This window comes from Saccostrea echinata, unplaced genomic scaffold (genome assembly GCF_033153115.1).
Source record: "Saccostrea echinata isolate AGI-Se365-2 ecotype Australia unplaced genomic scaffold, CSIRO_AGI_Sech_v1 ptg000057l, whole genome shotgun sequence".
Lineage (NCBI taxonomy): Eukaryota > Metazoa > Mollusca > Bivalvia > Ostreida > Ostreidae > Saccostrea > Saccostrea echinata.
Genome location: NW_026889806.1, coordinates 6,437,601 through 6,460,756, shown reverse-complemented (window position 1 = coordinate 6,460,756; position 23,156 = coordinate 6,437,601). Strand labels below are relative to the sequence as shown.

Here is a 23,156-nt window from a genome sequence, read left to right as displayed (position 1 = left end):
ACCATCAGATATAACTTAAGTTTTTAGATATGATATCTTAAACTGTCAACTATCATTTGGCAAAGAAAAATTTCATAAATTTTAGTTTTAAAATTTGATCATTTTTGTATATCTTTATATGGAGCTCTTCTTCTAAAGGAGATCAATAAAGTCTAAAAATGGCCACAACCACCCAGCCCTCTTAAATTCACAAATCTTACCGAATGTCTTATGACAATTAAAAAAGAGGGAACTCAAGATGGAGAAAACCGGTATAAGCAACGAACACATGCATGTATTATATGGAACCTTAATCTCACGCTGCACAGTCTCTGAGTCTTTCTCTACCTTATTAAGCTAAACGTATATTACCAGATATTAAGACAACCGACCAGACGAATCCTCTCCAGTGTTTTATTAACTCTCATACCTGCATTGTTACCATTCGGGTTCTTGTTTTACCGTGAAGCTATAAATAAAACATGGTTCTTCTCTTTTCTTGACAGGAACACACCTTTTTGTATCAGTATCTAATCTCTTATTATATTCAACCTGTAGAACTTCGTTATGAAATGAAGTTCCATGCTCGATGCTGAATTCAGAGATATATACATGATATATATGTGTATGAAAATATTGAAGGGTGCACGTACATAGACTAGCTGAATTAATTGAAGTCAAATGATATAAAATTTGCTTCAAATACCGCCTTTTTCCTTTTTGACCTTATTTCAGAATTAATTTAAGTCAAATGATATAAAATTGGCTTCATATACTGCCTCAATCTCCCTTGCAGAGTTGTCGTTCGTTTCTCTTTCAGACACCTCTGCGATGGGCTCACGTCAAGATTTTTGACATAACGTAAAAAACATGACATTCCAAGGATTATTTCAAATTAAACTAATAGTTCTAGATATACTTTGTAAATATCTACATTAAAAGAGAAACATTAGTCCAGGCATTTAATTAGAATGAATTTAAACAAAACGGACTATTTCTCGTGCTTATCACTGTGATATACACGAGCCAACCATAGCCTGCGGAGCCAACGACAGAGGTGAATGATAGAGAGTAATACTGCCTTTTTCTTATTTCATTTGTTTTTTTCCTAATTTTCAAAGCAGAAACCAAGTGATTTTGATAGGACTTGACAAATGCTAAAACCTAACGCAGAGGAGGAAAAATTAATGCAACTTAGAAAGTCATACACACAATGTCCTACTTTCAAAAACGAGAGCGCAAAATATCCTCTTTTGGGAGACATTTAACCTTTCGGAAAAAGGACATAAACAGTACAATACCATTTGAGAAATTTTAATATTTGATCAGATACGTGTAATGGTGCTCCTCGATGGATTTCTACTTGAAATTTGATTTGACAGCACGTTTTCAACATTTCAGTTAGATCAAGTACGTTATATGATGTCCTCTCAAAAATCGAACAGCATCAATCTCCAGGGTCTGTAATAAATAATAGTGTTTTACTACGCAATAGAATATCGATGTCATTTTATTTTCAGGATTAGTATATCAGGCAAATAATTAATGATTGTACATTAATATTTTACAGATATCTAGGGAAACAAGTTATTTAAGCAATGTGTTTGTTTTTTATGTGTGTGTGTCCGGCGATACTGGAAATGGTAGCACGTGATAATTAATACAAGATCCCATGCTTTCATGTGGGTTTAACTCAATTCCTAACACACACCATTAATTGACATATTATAGTCACTTATTTACTTATCTCAGAGATACTGGAGCTAACTGTTTATACGCATATAGGTATACATACTTTACAAGAACACCTCTCTATATCGCCTACACCCTTTCTGGTCCCATCCTCTCTCATTAGCCCCGTCCTCTTAGGTCACACAAAAGTGATGCAGTTATGACGTTATAACCCTAGATTATACCTTACAAAACATCGGCAAAAGGAAATATTAATGAATGTCAAATAGTTATATTAGTCAATGTTTTGTCTATGGAGTACAATTTGACTGTTCAGTGTTCAGTGTTAAACCTGCTACTCTAACAGAATTTTTCAAGTGACCGAGGGTACAATTACATTTCTCTTCATTTAAAAATCAAAAAAGGGAAAAGATCAAGACCAGAATCCTCTTTTTAATATTGTTTATATGATATGAAGAGTATCAATTGACTTACTACAGAGGAATGACCAGAAGAAGAAGCCTATTTATTTGAGGGTCAAAAAGTCGGAAGACCAAATGTCAAGCTAACGATGCACCTTCAGCTTTCAGTCTAGAAATTTTTTGCACCTTTCTCTCGAGAACAAAATCTAGATACACCGCCATCTGAAAATATTCAATATGAAAGGTAGCCCGGAGGAGGAGAGTGCCTGCAAAGGAGGAGAATAGGGGTGTGGGGAGGAAGGTAGAAGATTCTAGAAGGCAGCACCTTTTCATTCAAAATACATCACTTGCAGTATAAGTTACCCACACATGCGCAGATCCAACGACGCTTAGCCATTCACTTGGCTGTAGAGATACCCATCTAATTGTATGCTGAAGAGACGAGATCTCTGAATATTGGCTTGGAGCCACGTACGAAAAAAGTTACTCTTCTCGGAAATACCAATACTGCGACCAAATCATTAAACGTTCATGGATGTAGATATTTATGGTGATACATCTCTTTCGTGTTAAATGTTAACAAAGTGAGACTGGACAGGCCAGCCAGCAACTTCCGAATACTTGCCATGTAAGTACATGCAGCTATTGACCTTATATATGTTTATGATGCAGCTATTGACCTTATATAAATGATTGTGATGATGCCGAGACTGTTCACATTATTGATTAATAGAATTTCCGATCGTTACTTTTTTTTTGCTTGAGATAGACCAAAGAAGATCGTAAAAAATAACACAAATAATTTGTTTATTTTAGTATAGCAGTATACATTGTATGTGGTTTTGCTTGGTTCCTAATAATTGAACCTTATGAAGTATACATTGAGACACGTGGTGCAAACAGAAAAGCTAATTTCACGGAAATATACATGTCTGATATGCATCGAAATTATCTACATGTATTGAATGAATCATTAAAGGTTTAATGGACAGTATTAAATGACAAAGAGAAATTAAAATAACACAGTCATCATTACAGAGAGTATAATGACCAAATTGTGCTTGTAATGATGAAAACGATAACCAGCAGGCTCAAGAGCCATAAAAGAAAGAATATCTCACTTTTGATCTCAGTGTCACTTTTAGCACTAATTCATGACAGTGAGACTGAAATAAAAAAACTGACCTACTCTAAGTTTTAATTTATGGCCCGAGAGCCATGTATCTACAGAGATATACAGCTATAAACATTTGAACGCCACTGTTAATTGTGAATTATTGTTCAAATTTGACAAATCTGCATTTCAGTACATTGAAATTAATAATTTTAGTCCGAGCCACGTACACACAGATAAGTAGCTCAGTTTTTACGTCTTTTCTACGGAATGTTAAAACAATTAAGTCAACAACACCCTCTCTGCCTGGAGTCAGTATAGAGTTTAAGGGGATCTGCACACGTAAAAATCAATATGCAGATGACAAATCACATTTAATTCTGAGATAACGAGATGACAAACTCTGCTTTTTCTGTTCATTCCCATGGAAACTTAAAGTTGTTGAATGTCACTTGTCGCAATATTATCTGTAGCTTTTGTATTTTTTGTTAAACTTCAAGATGGCGGAAGAAGAGGGATAAGCTCCCTTCTCTCATATTGTTGTACAAACATTTTTTTTCACATAATAAGACCTAGAATCCTACGAATATAGTTTTATCTTTTTTGGATTAATTTTAAAGTGTAAAGAAAATTTGTCGAATTCGAATAAGATGGAAGTCTAGTTAAACTTGGTCAATATAACCTGCACCTGCGCGTAATTAAAAGTAGAGCACCAACGAAAATTCAGATTTTGCATCTAGAATTCGATTACGATGTGTTTTATGATATTCCCATACAGCAATGTAGGCAGCCAGAAGTATTTATCATTTAATACTAAAAGAAGATGGGCGAACAAGGCGAGCAAAATGCCTATGGTGCTACAAAAAAGAAAGTGAAAAATTAAATCTCAATTATAACAAAATTTTCTTTGATATTTCATTTAACATTAACATATACTTTATGTTAATCTTCATAATTTGAAACAATATCAAAGAAATTGAAATTATTCGTCTATGAAATAGGACACACACACGAAAGAGGGCAAAATGATCATTTCTTTATACTATAACACAGTTTCTCCATATTTTTTTTAAGTTTATATCCTCGAAGTATGCGTAAAAAATTACAGTTTTGGTAAACAAAAATATGAAGCAAAGACCCACTACACCGTAAAAATACACTTTTATGGCACAACGTTTGTATTTTTCTGAGAAATTTTTTTTGAAGTGCATTTAGTCAAGGTCTTTAGATTTTAATGCCGCTGTTTCCCATGAGTTGTGTGGTGCCGTGATTAGTGTGTTAGTCTCAAAGAAAAGATAAATAGCAGGATTTTTACTGCTTTGGTTCGAGCCCCAAGAATGCCACACTTTTTTTTTTAAAAACCCATAGAGAAAATATGATCGATCTACTCTACCTAAATTGGATCTTTACAAACAAAGATACATTACCGGGACGGGGTCCAGCAACTGCTTACAGGCCCGTTTCTTTACTTCTTACAAAAATATTAACTGCTGTGAAGGACAAACATCAGACGTACTGTGCTACAGCAAACATCCGAAAAGTGGTGTTAATCAAATGTGTATTCTCAAAAACTTCAAAGAATTATAAGATAATTTTAATTTTTTTCAAAAGTCGATAAAATCACAACGTATGACTTTTCCACACTTTATACAAGCATTACATGACGATAAATTAAAACCTAAGCTTTTTGATATCATAGACAACTGCTTCTTCAATAAAACTGGAAAACAGAAATTTTCATATTTTGTGAATGGTCATGCATCTACAAAACTACTTCGTAAAAAAATCACTCTGATTCTACACATAATTAAATACTCAGAGGTTGATATTTAAAGGATGCTGGAGTTCCTCATTGACAACATCTATAAAGTCTTTAGAGACCGGGTCTTCTAACAATCTGTTGGAATTATAATGGGCACTAATTATTCTCTTTAAATAGCCAACCTGTTTTATATTTATTTAAAAGCTTCTACATGAGAAGAAGAAAAAAAAAGCTAGGGCACCTGATCCCATCCCTGGAATTTCCGGGGGTCTGTGTTTTATGCCCTGTTGACAGATTTGTATTGTTTGTAGATTTTCTGAGACCGATTACTGTTCTTCACCTTTTTCATTGCTGTGGCCTTCTAGACATTTCGATATAATGACGAAGTTTTATCAATTAACAATAGTTACTTCCCTGCATATGTCGACTCGATATATCCTACAGAACTAGAAATGAAAGACAGCAACGGATTCTGTCACATCTGTTTCATATTTCGGCTTTCCATCGTCAGTTTTCCTCATTTATGTAGTAATATTCCGCTATCTGCTGCATATGGTGTTTATGTTTCACAGCTTATTAGATATTTTTGGGCATTGTTTGAGTACGATCAATTTTAAACCGAGTCAAGCTACTGACACATAATTTGATGTTACAGGGATTTCAACCTCATTTTAAATCAGCATTCTGTAAATTCTATGGTCGTTATAATGACCTTGTTAGTAACTTTAACATATCATTTGGTTGTATTTTGACTGACATTGTTAGGTTTTTGTTTTTATAGTAATTTTGACTACATGTTACTAGTATTTCGTCTACCCGATTAATATATAGGGCTCACGGCGATCCTTACTACTTTTAAGCATCTGATCTGCCCTCTGGAATTTCTAGGGGTCCGTGTTTTATGCCCTGTTCACACATTTGGATTGATCATATGTTTTTTTTTTTTTTTTTTTTTTTTTTTTTTAGATCGATCACTGTTCATTATCTTTATCGATTTCATTTCAATTGTTATATTGTACATAGTGTAAAAATCATCCGATATCATTGCAAGGGGATACATATCAATTCCAATTTCATTTCATGCTAATAAACATTGGTACATGTATCGAAGGCAAGATTAAAGGGAATTCGATTACTCTAAATGGGTGCAAAAATCTGATTTTACAAAACCATTTCTAAGACTTCAAAGAACCTCGTATCATATTTAGATACATGAAATGAAAAATGACAAATTGTTGCACATACACACACACAAATAAATTACAAGCTTTATTTTGAGGCATATTCAGTTTAATAATTATTTTAAGAGTTAACGTACCTGGCTGAAAAGCGGACATCTTAAAAAATAAACCAAAGTTAGTATCACTTTCAAATTTCAATTTTTTTTCTCGGAAATTTATCTGAGCGAGGGATACGTAGATGTAATGTATTTTATCTCTTACGTAAGGATAAGTGAACCTCGACGAAGTAAAGATGGGTCCATGATAAATTAATAACCAGAAGCAATATATTTTATCACAGTGTTTTACGTTAGAATAAAAGGAATACATTTTTTGTTCATGTATGAATGATCTGAGGCTGGAGAAGTTTAAAAACAAATTTAAAATACGAATGTTTTAAACAGTCAGATAAATAATAACTTTCATGTTTTGTATTTTCACACGTCAAATTCTGATTTGTCTGACTCAGTTCCAACAATAGCCTTGTGGTAAATACACATGTAAGTTGATTTATTTCTTGCAAATTTATAATATGGAACTTCGATATACCATAGTAAACTATTATTTTTTAAATAAACTATAGTAGTGACAAAATGAACATTGAATTACTATAGTTAATAATTTGATTCAAGATATAGAAAAAATTTGATAATTTGGTCTTCTACATGTATATGGAAAACTATATTATAATAGTAAACTATCTTTTGCTGTAGTATACTATAGTAATTTTTGTTAGGGTAAGTTTGTTGTTGTAATAATTATAATCGTGATCTTAACTTATCGTGCCTTCAACCTAAATCAAAGAGCGGTAATTTTTTTATCCTTGTTGATGTATGTTGAAGAAGAATATTCCAGAAGGTACTAAAATCCCAAACCGATATTGTGTTGAGATCCTTTCCCTTTATTTAGTTACACTTTACACTTAAGATTTCTGCCCCCCCCCCCCCCCATGGAATCCGGATAGGGCCATGTAGTTCACTATCGCATCATCGAGCACCGACTGAAGGGTCGATGGCGCGATAATGCGATGGCGCGATAACGATGAATCGATGGCGCGATGACGATGAAGTTATGGTGCGATGACGATGATGCGATGGTGCGATAATGCGATGACGATGGTGCGATAGTGAACATCGCCCTATCGGTTCATCGTGCCATCGCTTCATCGTCATCGTTTTATCGTGCCATCGCATCATCGTCAACGCGCTATCGCACCATCGCTTCATCGTTATCGCACCATCGCTTCATCGTCATCGCATTATCGCATCATCGCACTATCGACCTAAACCTTGATGGTCCTATAGTGAACTCCGTGGCCCTATCCGGATTCCATACCCCCCTCCCCCCCCCCCCCCCCCCAAAGCATGTAGTCCATTGCCTGTTGACATGTTAATTTTTTTCCTGTAGGTGGTCATTGACATAATTATATGTTTTATTGTCTGTACATGAATGTGTGGCATTCGATCGCACCACTTTGCCCTCTGTTTGAATAGTCCCTCCGTGTCATACGTACTCATGGAATGATATAAACAGATCAGTTACTATATAACTCATACATTGTGTTGAAGGCGGTGGAGTTGAATCGGCGAAATACTGGCAATTTTGTAAACGGTATGTATTTCAAATAACTTGCAATTGCCTTTAGTCAACCGTTAATAATGTAAGTCATACCTGCACAGTTTTAAGAATACCCGATGCAGGAAATTATTCACCTGTATAAATTTATTTTCCACATAGTAAAATCCTTAACGCACGTATCAGTAGTTTCTCAACAGAGCTCAAAGGTATACGTGAGTCTTTTATTCTTTACTAGGAATTCTATTATTTCTAATGTTAACTAGTTTGTTAATATTTTGTAAAGATTTTTCAAATTAAAAAACCTGAATTTTTTTAGCACTAAATATGTCGGCAAAATGATAATATGCCGATGAACCCTGCATTATTACAACTTGAGAACTTTCTCTCTCTCTATGTATATATAATAAAATATATATAAATGAAATGTTACAAATTATGATTGTATAATTCTGCAAATAATACACAAAACAGCGTCAACAAAACATCCTTATTAAAAAGGTGTGTCTGTTTGCTGCGTAACTAGGAGGAAGTGTTATACCTGTACAAATGTGTATTGATTTGTTCCAAATTGTAAGCTAGGTACAAATATGGCCACTATATTGTGTTAATTATAAAGAAGATCGATCGACGATGGAAGTACTATTGGAGCTTAAGGGCATGTGCGCTAACAATATGACCCCTGTAAACATGTCACAAGATACGCATATTTTATGTGTCCATCAAAAATAATTAGATCTACTTCAGTAATGTAGAATGAATCTGTTCAGTCTGACTATTTTAATTAATATAAGACGCATTTGAGACTTATAAATCGAGGACAATCACCATCTAACTATATCTTAAAGACACAATTATCATCTAACTTTATCTTAAAGGCGCAATCATCATCTAACTATATCTTAAAGACAAAGTCATCTAACTATATCTTTAAGACACAAACATCATCAAACTATATCTTAAAGACACAATCATCATCTAACTATATCTTAAAGACACAAACATCATCTAACTATATCTTAAAGACACCATCATCATCTAACTATGTCTTAAAGAAACAATCATCATCTAACAATATATATTTTAAAGACACAAACATCATCTAACTGTATTTTAAAGACACAATCATCATCTAACTGTCTTAAAGACACAGTCATCATCTAACTTTTGAGTGCTTTTGACTTTATAAAAATCGAAGATTTTGTAACAATGGACTTGAAAGTTTTTTCATCATGAGTTGAACTACGATGCAGTGTATCCACTAAGTTAGCAGTTGTCTATGCTTTACATATTGTCTACAAGAAAGAAAATGAAATGACATTATTTATGCTTTATATATTGTCTGCTTATTTCTGTTATATTTGGAACACATGGCTATATATGGATTGGTTAGATACCCTCTGGAATAGAGAGCCTCCTATAAGTTTCTGTTTTGCTTTTGTTATATGATATATTGACGAACTATGGCACGGTACTAATAATAACCTTTCTCTTATACTATAATTGCTCTACACTTAAGAATATTGTGTTTATAAACATATCAACGATTGACTGTTCCATCTTGCCCCGGGGCAGGAGCTTTACAAGTGTCACCGGACGTGCCTTAAGAAAGGTTAATATCAACACCGTGTGTGACATTCTTAAGATAGTCAGGATTCCGGAACAGGTTTACAATCTTATCTCTTCTTAACTCACTGAAAAAAGAGCTCTCAAAATACTTTTCTCACACAGTTTTCTCTTCTTTTTTTTTTATTGTACTCTTAAATATCATCTTTTAAAAATCTTCTAAAATGTATTTTTTGTCATATCTGAACAGAATGGAAATGGAGTTCTGCTTCTTTAGTTTCCATCTTTATGCGTCAAAAGAAATAACTCCCGGTTCGGAGTCATCTGAAAAGGAAATGCATGATTTAAAACTTCGAAAAGACACCGTTGCTATCACAATTGAAGTCGACGTGAAATATTCAGCAGGTCGTCTTAGTTTCTTATCCCCATCTTAAAATTATGGTCATTGGAGTTTAAAATTTTGCATGACTAATTTTAAATTTTATTGCATGTAATTTTTGTCCTGAAAACTTTATCATTAAATGCCAAAATTGCTTAAAACATAACAGAAGCAAAGAGTCTTACTTTGGAATTCAACTGAAGCTTCCTTTTAATATATGTACATGTATTTGCTTTTATGCGGAAATTTTTTTAACATTTGTAAGTGAATATGCACATATGTTCATTTACCATTGGAAGGCCTACAGCTGTATTTTTGAAATGGACGTACAGAGCAGACGACATTATTAACTAACACAGAAGACAATATTAACTAACACTGTACCACAGCGACTGCTTTTTAGGTTATTGATGTTTGGTATTGTCTTCGTACGACGTTATTGATTCCGCATTTTTGACCTAATAATTACGTTATTTCCCTAATGAAGCCCCTATGATCCTCATTATATGCCATATTGTCAGCTTCTGCAATACTTCATCTACAGAGTTTCATTATGTTATTTCTAATAATATCCCCGAAACATATTTCATGCCATTTTCTGTTTGGAAGTCATATGTTCTTTCTTTCGTTTAATACTTTTTTCATCAATCATAAATGAGGCTGCACAAAATTTTTCTGATATTATCTAACAGTAACTTTGTTTTTGAGCCGTTAGAAGGTTTTGTTGTTGTTATAATTTTCAAGTAATGTGTGAGTTTCACTGCCTTTTCTTCAGATGGATAATTTGTTACAACATGTTGCATATATATGTCAATTTATAATACATGTACTTAGGCCAAATAAAATTAATTAATACTAGTAGCTTCTCAGGCCAAAATTTTCAAACTTCAATGCGGCAGGCTGTTTTTTTTTTTGTGGAAGCAGGTGTTATCCCTTTTTTCATGCCAGCCATTAAACAAAATGATAATATCAACTGATTCTTACTTTTAACATTAATTATAATATATATTCAACATAAAATAATGTTATTCCAAACATTTGTTTAAGTTATTTTAAAAAATACCGTATTAACAAGTACATGTAATGTATTGTTTATCTAATAAAAACGTCTATTTATTAGCATGTATGAAAAGAGGAATAACTCAATTTTCTTTTTCAACTTGGAAAAAAAAGAAAATTGAGTTATTCCCCTTTTCAAAATGTCAATAAAATTGATCAATACGGCAGTTTTTGGCCTGAAGCAGCGGTGGCTGAGAAACTATTGATTAATATTTTCTGGACTTAGGAGCCTTACATTAACAGAGAAATTATTTAAGATGTTTTGGATTTTGAAAACGGTTTCTTAACTTTTCCAGTGTAATTCAAACAGCTTTCCCCATGCTTAGTTTTCAAATCTTACCATTTCCAGAGTCGATTTCTTTTTCAGATTAACACTGTAAGCAACATCTTTCAAATGCATTCATAAACATGATATTTGAACATATTTGTATATTTTTAGCTGACTTTAACCTTCTGAGATGGGTTTGAGTTGTGGAGGAACTCTGGGAAAAATTTTCCTGATCGTCATCAACATTATATTTTTTGTAAGTAATACTGTATTATGGCATCTCTAAAAACTTGTTTGCTTGCCCTCTCCAGACTCAAGATAAAAAAAAATTGGGTGGGTAGGTGGGGGTGGGGGGTTAATTCCAAACCACTTGCAAATATGCAGTTAAAATAATTATTTTTTAAAAGGCGAGAAAACTTCCTAATAAATAAAGATAAAATTGTTTCCTGAAGGTAAAAAAAAAGTTTTGAGTCTGGCCGTTTTAGTCAGTCGGTCGGGAGAAGGCAACCAAACAGTTTTTTAAAGATAGCCTTATAGGGCACTGTTTTAAAATACAGAAGCGATAATTGGAAACAAAAATAACACTATTAATGACTGGAATAAATTTTGCTTTTTGATGCATATATAAATGATACCTATATTTGGATACATATACTTCCAAAACATTTTTAAAATCGTAGATCGAAGCATGCAGAAAAAACTATGAGAACAAAGAATGAGATTTAAACAATGAATTGTACCTGAATATGTTTGAAGCATTCATTTTCAAAACAATTAGTACAATTCTCTTTTCTGCTTGAACTTTCAGTAAGGCGTGACATTCTCGGCGATACATAATTAGCGTCTCTCAAAAGGTGACCTAGATTTTCACTGGATAAGAAACTAATAACATTAGCAGCTTTAGATTGTTGTTGACAAACGATGAGATGACATAAGCCACGCCTCTTTACTGCAAGAAACGATGTAATTGGTTCCTTGCGTCACACAATAACGTCCGTCCCATTTTTATCCCATGTGTATTTCACCCGTGAATGAAAAGCTGTGTAAATTTCAATATTGATGAGCTTATCTGGCAACCAATGAGAATATAGGTCACTATTTGAAAGACGCTAATTATGTATAGCCGAGAATGGCACGCCTTACTGAAAGTTCAAACAGAAAAGAGAATTGTAATAGAAATAAAGTGAAAGTTTAATACCCTTTGAGCTAATGAAGAAGAGTTTTCTCATGCATATTCAGATTATATCTATATTTTCAGCTGCTCGGTCTAGGGTTACTGATAGTGGGGGCTTTAATGAAAGCAAATGTAAAGATCATCAAAGACGAGATTAAGCCAGCTCTGAACACGATCACTGTCAGTTCATATAAACTTGGGAACCTGACCGACAATCTCTCCATACTCCTCATTGTCATCGGCGTCTTCATCTTTATCGTCGCTGGTCTTGGTCTTTTTGGTGCTTGTTGTCAGAACAGATGCATGCTGGTTACAGTAAGAACTTTTAATATGGAATTAATTTATTCTGTAAAGATATAAACAGTACAGAACTGTCGCTTGAAATTTAACCATACCTGAACAACTCTGAATGTCTAAATGTCACGGTCTTGTAGAAATTAATTTCAAGGTCTAACGACACATTGCTCGAATATATGTTTTGTATCTCCCAAAATATACATCAAATTAATCATAATTATCATTATCTTATGATTTTTAAACTGTTTTCAAAATACCTAAGTAGATAAAGACACCAAAAACTTGTGATATTAGCAATGCTAGTGATTTCCAATAGGATTACATTGTAAATGCATGTAACGTCCTCTTGTATCTTGCAAAAATACCTGGTAAGGTACCTTAATTTTTTTGTGAGGAAACTTGTTAAAGTATCAATACTTCAATGACAAATTTTTGAAAAAAATTATTCATTTTTGAGGAACGTGTCGTTTGACCTTAAATACTAGTTCTTATATTTGTATTTTAGTATGCTGTTTTAGTACTGATATTGTTCATCATGAAAATCGTCGCCATTGCACTGTGGTTCTCAATGAAATCAGAGGTAATATTATTTACTGTCACTCAGTGAACTTAATAAATCTTTCTATGTTTTGAAACATGTCATGATAATCTATTTCATTTTCCATACAGTTTATAATTAAATTGAACAAGAAATACATTTTCTTACTTGGGAATGGTTTATAGAAGGAATAACGAATGTATTGCAAATAATAATATAATAGTTATGAAAGATGACATCAAAATAATTTAGTTAAATGTACACGTTTGAATGCCATGCCTGTCAAAGGCTCAATTAATTGACCTTAAATCATTTTGATATCTTGAAATCCGACTTAATTGAAGCTTATCGTAATGTTCTTTTAAGGTTGAAGACACCGTGAAATCGGGGATGCTGAAGTCTCTACAAACGAACTTTGTAGACCACCATCTGAATAGCAGCGATGAAATATCAAATTCGTGGAACTACATGTTTCTGACGGTAAATATGTAAAAATTAATGTTTTTAAAATACAAATTGAATTCATTTGATATATACAGTGGTTAATTAGGCAAACAAACATGTTAGTATTGTATTTACAGTTGGACTGTTGTGGTGTAAATCCTGTGACCGGACCGGATGAAGCTAAGAACGATCTCAGGAAATCTCCCTGGTGCACTACCTCTGGAGCTTGCAAAGACACCAACTTCTTTGTCCCCCACGCTTGCTGTCAGGGTGTGGACGCCAGTAACTACCTGTCAGCGCCCTCTGACTGCACGGCTGGCACTAGCGGCATCAACTCTAAGGTAGCAGAACATTACTGTCAAATTTATGAAAAAAGTCAATAATTTTTTATTAAAAAAAATAAATTTTTGAATTAATCCATCGATGTTGAGTCCATCCCACATCTTTGGCAACAGGCGTAAAAGCATACTTTTCATCATACTGTATGAAATTGGAATTCATTTTACACAAAACATTAAAAGTTATGAAATGAAACTTTCAGGGGTGTTACGAAGCAGTGAAAGACGAGATCGAATCTCATTCCAGTCAGGTTATCGGTGTTGGAGTCACAATTCTTGTTATTGAGGTAAATGAAGAAATAATTGATTTACTGAAATATCATCTTTTTAGGTCACCTGAGTCACTCAGGTGACCTATTGCTATCCGTTTTCGTCCGTCGGCGTGCGTCGTGCGTTGTGCGTTAACATTTGAACATTTTCAGCTTCTTCTCTGAAACCGCTCAACCAATTTCAACCAAATTTGGCATATAACATCTATGGGTGAAGGGGGACAAAATTTGTGAATTTCATGGTCCCTGCCCCCCTGGGGCCTGAGGGGTGGGGCAAAAACCACTAAAATTAATGCAATCTTTAAAAATCTTCTTCTTTACTCCTGGACATCAAGCAGTCAAACTGTTAGCATGATTGTAATAAGCATTGAGCCCTCTACCAAAATTGTGAAATTCATGGCCCCAGGGTAAGGGGTTCTGGGGCTAGGGCGGGGCTATATAGATCATATAGTAAAAGTGCATTATTTCTTCAAAAATCTTCTTCTCTGCTCCTGGGTATAAAATAAACTAACTAAGTACACAGTTATGATAAGCAAGAATGCCCCTTCCAAAATTGTGAATTTCATGGCCCCTGGGTCAGGGGTTCTGGTGAAAGGGGGGGCTCTATTGATTATATAGTGAAAATGCATTATTTCTTTGAAAATCTTCTTCTCTGCTTATGGGTATGAAATAAACTAACCAAGTACATAGTTATGATGAGCAAGAGTGCCTCTTCAGAAATTTTGAATTTCATTGCCCCTGGGTCAGGGGTTTTGGTGAAGGGGGGGGGGGGTTATTGATTATATAGTGAAAATGCATTATTTCTTTGAATATCTTCTTCTCTGCTTATGGGTATTAAAGAAATTAACTAAAAACATAGTTATGATGAGCAAGAGTGCCTCTTCAGAAATTGTGAATTTCATGGCCCCTGAATCAGGGGTTCTGCTGTTAGGGTGGGGCTCTATTGATTATATAGTTCTTTATATAGTATATATGCATCAATTCTTTGAAAATCTTCTCTGCTCCTGGGTATTATTTAAACAAAGGAATTGCATGGTTATGATAAGCAAAAATGCCTCTTCCAAAATTGTGAAATTCATGGCCCCAGGGTCAGGGGTTCTTGTGAAAGGGGGGGTGGCTCTACTGATTATATAGTGAAAATTCATAATTTCTTTCAAAATATTTTTTCTACTCCTGGTTATAAAGCAAAGAAACAAGTGTATATTTATGATGAACAAGGATGCTTTTACAAAATTTTTAAAACTTGTGGTCCCAGGGGTTCTGCTGTTTTTCTGAGGGGGTGGGAGGGGGGGGGGGGGGCTCTATTGATAATATAGTGAAAATGTGTGAATTCTTTGAAAATCTTCAACTAATTGCATAGTTATGATGATGAGGGTACCTCTTCTAAATTTGTAAATTTCATGACCCTCGGTCATGGTTCTGGTGTTAGGGTAGGGCTGTGTTAAATAGTAAAAGTGCATTATTTCTTTGAAAATCTTCTCTGCTCCTGGGCATATTGGAGGCAAACAGAGTAAAAGTTTTAATAAGCAAGGGTATTTTTACCAGAATTTTAAACATCTGGACCATTTGGTCAAGTGTTCTGGTCCTGGCCAGGGCTCTATTAATTTGTATTCTACTGAGTGAAGTTATTCCCCTTTGCCATTCACCTTTGATAATTAATCAGTGTAGATAATGTATTTGAAAGGTTAATAGAATAAGAGAATTATGCAAGAACATTGATTGTATAATACAAAAAGTACTTTCCTAGTTTTAATGATCAGGTAGACCTGGAAGTAATAGATGAATAAAAGTGAAACAAAAATAACTTATCTTTTTTAATGTTCTTCAAAGGCCAAGTGAGGCCAGTTTGAGATATTTTGTTAAAAGTCTGTATGGTAATAGCGATAAATGGGGGACAGATAGATAAATCTTACTATTTTCCTTGCTTTTGGAAAAAAAAAGCTTTATTTTTAGGTCACCTGAGTTTACTGAGTTTTTTCAGGTCTAAGGTTTTGCATTACGAACGGTGGGTTTGAGTGTTACGATTTTGTTACGTGCTTTTGCAAATACATCGCATTCTTTTTGGTAATCATTAGATTCCTTTCAGCTTTGTTGAAATAATGGCTTATGATGGACGAGCTACGAAGAAAAAGCATTTTATATGCAGTAATAAATTATCTGCACTGGGTGTTTAATATTGTTTTTGTTTTGCTTTCTTATTGTATAAAGGGAATTTATGCTCAGAACTTTAAATGTCATGAAATAATCAGATCGAATTATCTCGGAAACAGCGGGGTAGATCATTGAATTACGTCCGATTTGGTATGGTGGAAAATTTCTACATTTTTAGGTCACCTGAGTCACTCAGGTGACCTATTGCTATCTCTTTTCGTCCGTCGTTGTGCGTCGTGCGTCGTCCGTCGGTCGTAAACTTTTGAACATTTTCAGCTTCTTCTCTGGAACCAGTGAACCAATTTCAACCAAATTTGGCATATAGCATCTATGGGTGAAGGGGAACAAAAATTGTGAAATTCGTGGCCCCTGCCCCCCTGGGGCCTGAGGGGTGGGGCCAAAACCATCAAAATTAATGCAATCTTTAAAAATCTTCTTCTTTACTCCTGGACATCAAGCAGTCAAACTGTTGGCATGATTGTAATAAGCATTGCGCCCTCTACCAAAATTGTGAAATTCATGGCCCCAGGGTCAGGGGTTCTGGTGTTAGGGCGGGGCTATATAGATCATATAATGAAAGTGCATTATTTCTTTGAAAATCTTCTTCTCTACTCCTGGGTATTATTGAAACAAATTGAATACATAGTTATGATAAGCAAGGGTGACTCTACCAAAATTGTGAAATTCATAGCCCCAGGGTCAGGGGTTCTGGTGCTAGGGCGGGGCTATATAGATCATATAGTGTAAATGCTTTATTTCTTAAAAAATCTTCTTCTCTACTCCTGGGTATTATTGAAACAAATTGAATACATAGTTATGATAAGCAAGGGTGACTCTACCAAAATTGTGAAATTCATGACCCCAGGGTCAGGGGTTCTGGTGCTAGGGTGGGACTATATAGGTCATATAGTGAAAGTGTATTATTTCTTTGAAAATCTTCTTCTCTACTCCTGGGTATTATTGAAACAAATTAAAAACATAGTTATGATAAGCAAGAGTGACTCTACCAAAATTGTGAAATTCATAGCCCCAGGGTCAGGGGTTCTGGTGTTAGGGCGGGGCTATATAGATCATATAATGAAAGTGCATTATTTCTTTGAAAATCTTCTTTTCCACTCCTGGGTATTATTTAAACAAATTAAATACATAGTTATGATAAGCAAGAGTGACTCTACCAAAATTGTGAAATTCATGGCCCCAGGGTCAGGGGTTCTGGTGTTAGGGCGGGGCTATATAGATCATATAATGAAAGTGCATTATTTCTTTGAAAATCTTCTTCTCTACTCCTGGGTATTATTTAAACAAATTAAATACATAGCTATGATAAGCAAGGGTGACTCTACCGAAATTGTGAAATTCATAGCCCCAGGGTCAGGGGTTCTGGTGCTAGGGCGGGGCTATATAGATCATATAGTGAAAGTGCCTTATTTCTTTGAAAATCTTCTTCTCTTCTCCTGGATATTATTTAAACAAATACATGGTTATAATAAGCAAGGATGCCTCTTCCAAAATTGTGAATTTCATGACCCCTGGATCAGAGGTTCTGATATTAGGGCGGGGCTCTATTTATTATATAGTGAAAATGCATTAATGCTTTAAAAATCTTCTCTGCACCTGGGCATATCAGAGGCAAATATAGTAAAAGTTTTAATAAGGAAGGGTATTTTTACCAGATTTTTGAACATCAGAACCATTTGATCAAGTGTTCTTGTCCAGGCCAGGGCTCTGTTAATTTGTATTCTATTGAGAGGAGTTATTCCCCTTTGCCATTTATTTATGTTAATTAATCACTGTAAATAATGTACTTGAGAGGTTAATAGAATAAGAGAATTATGCAAGAATTTTTATTGTAAAATACAAAAAGTACTTTCATACTGTAGTTTTAATGATCAGGTAGACTTGTAAGTAACAGATAAATAAAAATGAGACAAAAATAACTTGTCTTATTAAATGTTCATCAAAGACCAAGAGAGGCCAATGTAAGAGATTTCAACAAGGAATTAAAAGAGTACAGAAGCACTGATTATAAGTTTGTTTATATACTGTCTGGTGAGAGTGATAAATGGGGAACAGATTAGAACCTAATTTATGTACTGTTAATGAACACTAGACTAATTATTTTGTTGATCCTGATCACCCTATTTTTCTTGCTTTTGGGCAACAAAGATTCACCTTTCAGTTCATTTTATACTCTATGGATCCTCTAAATTGTTGTATTATACTCAGGTGACCGTTAAGGCCCTTGGGCCTCTTGTTAAACAATACAAGATAAATTCGTCTTATATTAAACTTCCTCTACACAATCACTACTGATTTTGATAAAATAGTGAGTACAACTTTACGTGGGACAGTTAGATTAATAGCGACTATCTTAAATAACTTCCCTTATCGGCCTTTTCTTGTGGAAATGTGATGGAGTACAAATTTAGCGAAAAGTTTTGGGTACACTTGAGACAGCCATACAACACTGACTACTTGTCTCTATTTTTGTCTGAGTGATAAACGTCACATTCCCTAATCTTGTATCTCTTCTTTAATTCTGAGATCCGGAGCTACATTGCATCATTTGTCACTTCATTGTCTCTAACATGTAGGATTAACGTATCTTTAATTCAAAAGAGTTCCTATAAGACTGTAAGATATTGGCTTAGCCTATTATCATTGATTGCTCAAAATTAACATGGTCCTTGGAACGTAATTTCATGGGCGACCGTTTTTTTTAAAAATATATTACATGTACATCACCAATATTTCAATATCTGTTGAGGTTGTCAATTCTTAAGGATTACCCACGAATTCCAGTAATTAAGAACGAATCCCTCAGAATTATAATGATTCCACAACAGCCATTGTTTCAATATATCTTGAACACGTATTTTCCTATCATTTTTCAGCTTCTTGCCGTGGTATTCTCTTTCATAATTTGTAAACAGAGTGGAGAGGAAGAGAAAGTGGTGTAGAGGTAATCTATTGTTAACTACCCTTTAACATCCACTACAGAGGTAATCTATTGTTAACTACCCTTTAACATCCACTACAGAGGTAATCTATTGTTAACTACCCTTTAACATCCACTACATTAGTTTGTTTTTTAAAAAAGAAACTTGTTACCATGTAGATAAAAGCAATTGATTATTACATAAAATATATAAACATGTCGAATTGTAATGAAAAAGGGTATTTATATTCATTGGTAACCCTCCTTATGATCTGGTCATGTTGAGGTGTATGAAAATGACTTTAGCAATCAAAAGTCACGTATTTACGTATTTCCTACTGAGTAGATGCATTTGACTAGTGTTAAAGGTATGGCTAAATGATATCGTTGAGGGAAAAATAGGCCTATATAAATGGATCGATTTTGTTACCTTTCTGTTTGGGATGTGATTTGTATCAAGGAATTTAAACAATTTCATATGTACATGTATATATCAAGTTACAGTTTTGCTTTAGATTCATCCCACTGCACTCTTTGCATACATTCTATTGTAGGACAAAAATATAGATGTTGATTTCTTTTTTTCTTTTCCGAACAAACAATCTTAGCAAGAGCAATTGATCTCTGAATTTGGTCAATTGAGTCCCGTATTATGTTAGTTATGTTTTATCTTAAGAATTTAAACAAGGATAATGGAAGAATTATCTAACAACAGGTTATTTACTGGAACTGGAAACCAACCAGTTTTTGATAACAAAATAGTTTCAAAATACCATCCATTTAACTCCACCCCCAAATGTTTATTTTCTCATAAAAGCTTGCTCAATACATTTCTGAATGTTTGTCTCGTTTAAAGTCAACATTTTTCAAATTCCATGGTCGATATAACGACCTTGTTAGCATATACAATCTATCGTTAAGTCGAATGTTGACTGATTTTTGTCATACAAATTGCTAAGCCATTGTTTTAACACTGAATTGTGTACGGATATTTTAGTTTACCCGATTATAATAAGAAGCACACGACTGATGTGACCGGTCGACAGAGGATGCTTACTCCTCCATGGCACCTGATCCCACCTCTGATATAGGTCTGTGTTTGCTCTGCTCCAAATTTGTATTTTTTCAATGAACTTCTGAGCTTGATTACTGTTCGTTATCTTCGTATTTCATTTTATAGTCGATTTATACCCGTCTTGATGTGTAGTAACGTTTTTCATCAATAAATACAGGTACATATTAAGTAAAATTCAGATTGTAGTTTACAGTTGCATAAAATCTTTGGCGATTTTAATGCCCAATGTCGCTGAATAGTAAAGAAAATGGAAGGGAGGATACACTTACATGTACATTGCAGTTTGAATCCCTGTTTAAAGCATTGAGACTTGTGGATTTGTTAACTGAGCAAATTCATTTTGGAGAAAAAATATTTTCTGAGACAAAAATATGCAATTTTACAATATTTGAATATATTTTCTTAAACCTTCTGTTCTTTTTAATATATTTCTAGATTATGGCCTTTGTGTATCACTGGTTATTGCCGTTATTATCTACTTCAGAATATAGGACTGCCCCACCAGCCTGCTAGACATTGCAAAGGGTTAAACTTAAACATGGATACAGAAAATCAAATTGAACTTGATACTTTATCATATTCAATCAAATTTTAATCTGCATGGAGTTTATTATTTCACCAAAGAAAGGAGCGGTAAAATTCAATGTTGTAGGTGTAATTTTTAGTTTTAATTCATTCATCGATTCATTTAAGAACGTATGGAAATAAAAATTGGATATTATTCTGCATTGTATCTCTTTTTAAAGTCTATCTGTTTTTAATATATAACTCTTTGAAATGTATTTCTAACTTAAGACTTTGACACTTATCATTTTAGTCACGTTAATCAATCAATCAATTATACTCCTGTGGTCAGTGGTTGTAGTGAATTGTTATTGATTCGGTTGTTAATGAATCATGAATGTACACCTTTGTGTAAAATGATTAATTTCACTTTGTATTTCGTGTTTATATTATATCAATGTTTCATACAGTTTTGCTAATGTAGTATCTAAACGTTTATACTGTTCTTTTTACATTAAATTTGCTACAAAATTTTGACGTGGATTTCCTATTATTACCATTCTTCAGATGCTTGTTTTATTTTATATATCAGACATAAGTAAGGTACATATTGATTTATTAGATTTTTGTACTGTCAAATCAAATGAACAAAGTTTTCTGATGGTAATGTCATCAAATTAGACATTGCTACATAGAGGACTTTTGTCGGGTTGTCTGCAGTCTAAGCCATTTTCCTGTTTGAAATATTGCTTAGTTAGATACCCGGTTTTTGTCTTCGATCGTGGAGTTCAGTAGAAAAGTAAAGAAATGATAGGATTTTTCTTCATTTTGATGTTCATATGTATATGAATTTTTTTATCATATAAACAATGGTTATTTAAAGATAATACAAGATAGAAAATCCTTGAAAATCAGTTTTTTATTGATTCCACATTACGGGATATTTACTTGTTTTGATCAATAAAAAAATTTCACTCACATTTCCAATACTGACACACCAACACCTAAATGTTGTGGATCCTCAGTTATCATACAAAGGACGTCTCTAGCACTATTCTAAAATAAGTAATGCCTTATTTATGGCACGCCAAATTGACAAAGAACGAACTAATATTAGTTTCACAGTTTATAAACTAGGTTTATTGACTGTAAACTTTAATTTATATAGACCGTAAACTGTGGTTAAGGACGTTAATCTATAATTAACATCTCTAAGCCATAGTTATACCCTTAATCTACGTTTCACTAGAACACTGCAAAAAAAAAAAAAAAAATCATTTTCAATCGCAAAACAGTTTATCTGAAAAATACGGCTTCAGGATTTGTAACTATGGTTTACAACTCTAAACTATAGCTAACGAATGTAAATTATTGTCTACGGTTGTAAATTATAATTTACAGATATTTAAGGAGCAGAATTCACAAAATTGTTATTAACATAGTTTTACATAGTTTGAGAAACACAGTTTAACTCTAGAATCCCTGATTATGTATCGGAGATGCACAACTTTGTGTGAAATATATTTTATAACTCTGAAGTATGGTTTACGATCAAAACTATAGTTAACAATAGTTTCGTTTGTAAAACATAGATACGTTGATCCTGGTTACAGCATAAAAGTCTGCTATGCAACGTTAACTAGTATTTTGCAATGGTTGTTAAAAATATATTTCTTGTTGACATAAAAAGTAAATTTTCTATCATTCTAAACAAATCTTATAGGAAATAAAAAGAAAAATGACAGGACAATTATTGATTAAAATTTGTTTATAATTTAAAAGAAAGAGAAAGAAAAATGCATGTTGACGGTTTGTGATCAAATTTTTCTTTATCAGCAGTATAGTAAATCACTGAGATTTATCCCTGCCGTTTTTCCAACCTTTTGCGTTGATCAAAAAGAGATGACTTCAGCATTGTTGGAATCAAAAGAGTTGCTGAAAGACTTAAAGGTTTAAGATTGTCAAGAGTAGAATTTAAACCAATAATTCTCCAGTAATATGAAGCAGGATTTGTTTTCCTTTTCTATATAGAACATACGGCGATGAAACATATTTAATATTGCCTCTCGTGATTGGTTTTGCGAGATTTTGAATTGCAAACTTTTGTTAACAGTTAATAGGCATTTAGATTCATAAACTATATTTAAAAACTCGTAACTGTAGTTTTTGAGTTTTTGACGATAAACTATGATTGGCAAATATGAATCTTAGTTTATCTCTCAAAATTATGGTTTAAGATCGTAAATTATAGTTTACATCAGTTAGCTATAGTTTATGAATATTAATGTCATAAAACTATAGTTTATGACCGAAATCTACAATTAACGAACATAAACCATGATTAACAACTCTTAACTTTGGTTAACAAAATGTAAATTAAAGGTTACAAAAAAATGAATATCTATATTTAATC

The 23,156-nt window shown here is 33.5% G+C and overlaps 1 protein-coding gene across 4 annotated transcripts; it reads left to right on the top strand.

Annotated features, from left to right (window-relative positions):
• The first annotated feature begins 2,489 nt into the window (after window positions 1-2,489).
• LOC133174379 (tetraspanin-9-like) lies at window positions 2,490-21,280 on the top strand. Of its 4 annotated transcripts, none has more exons than XM_061309503.1 (9): window positions 2,490-2,700; window positions 11,187-11,271; window positions 12,274-12,504; window positions 12,992-13,066; window positions 13,391-13,504; window positions 13,606-13,809; window positions 14,010-14,093; window positions 19,121-19,188; window positions 20,724-21,280. In XM_061309503.1, exons 2-8 carry the CDS (start codon window positions 11,206-11,208, stop codon window positions 19,184-19,186), a joined length of 840 nt encoding a protein of 279 aa, XP_061165487.1. In that variant the 5' UTR covers window positions 2,490-2,700; window positions 11,187-11,205; the 3' UTR covers window positions 19,187-19,188; window positions 20,724-21,280. The 4 variants fall into 4 exon arrangements, with proteins under 4 accessions (XP_061165487.1, XP_061165485.1, XP_061165488.1 ...); XM_061309501.1 differs by having other exon boundaries at window positions 20,675-21,280; XM_061309504.1 differs by having other exon boundaries at window positions 19,121-19,228.
• The last annotated feature ends 1,876 nt before the right edge of the window (window positions 21,281-23,156 follow it).

Coding starts and splice junctions, on each gene's coding strand:
- LOC133174379 (XM_061309503.1), top strand. CDS start 11,206: ATGGGTTTGAGTTGTGGAGGAACTCTGGGAAAAATTTTCCTGATCGTC. Junction 13,067..13,390: donor GGTTCTCAATGAAATCAGAG/GTAATATTATTT, acceptor TGTTCTTTTAAG/GTTGAAGACACCGTGAAATC. Junction 13,505..13,605: donor GGAACTACATGTTTCTGACG/GTAAATATGTAA, acceptor TTGTATTTACAG/TTGGACTGTTGTGGTGTAAA.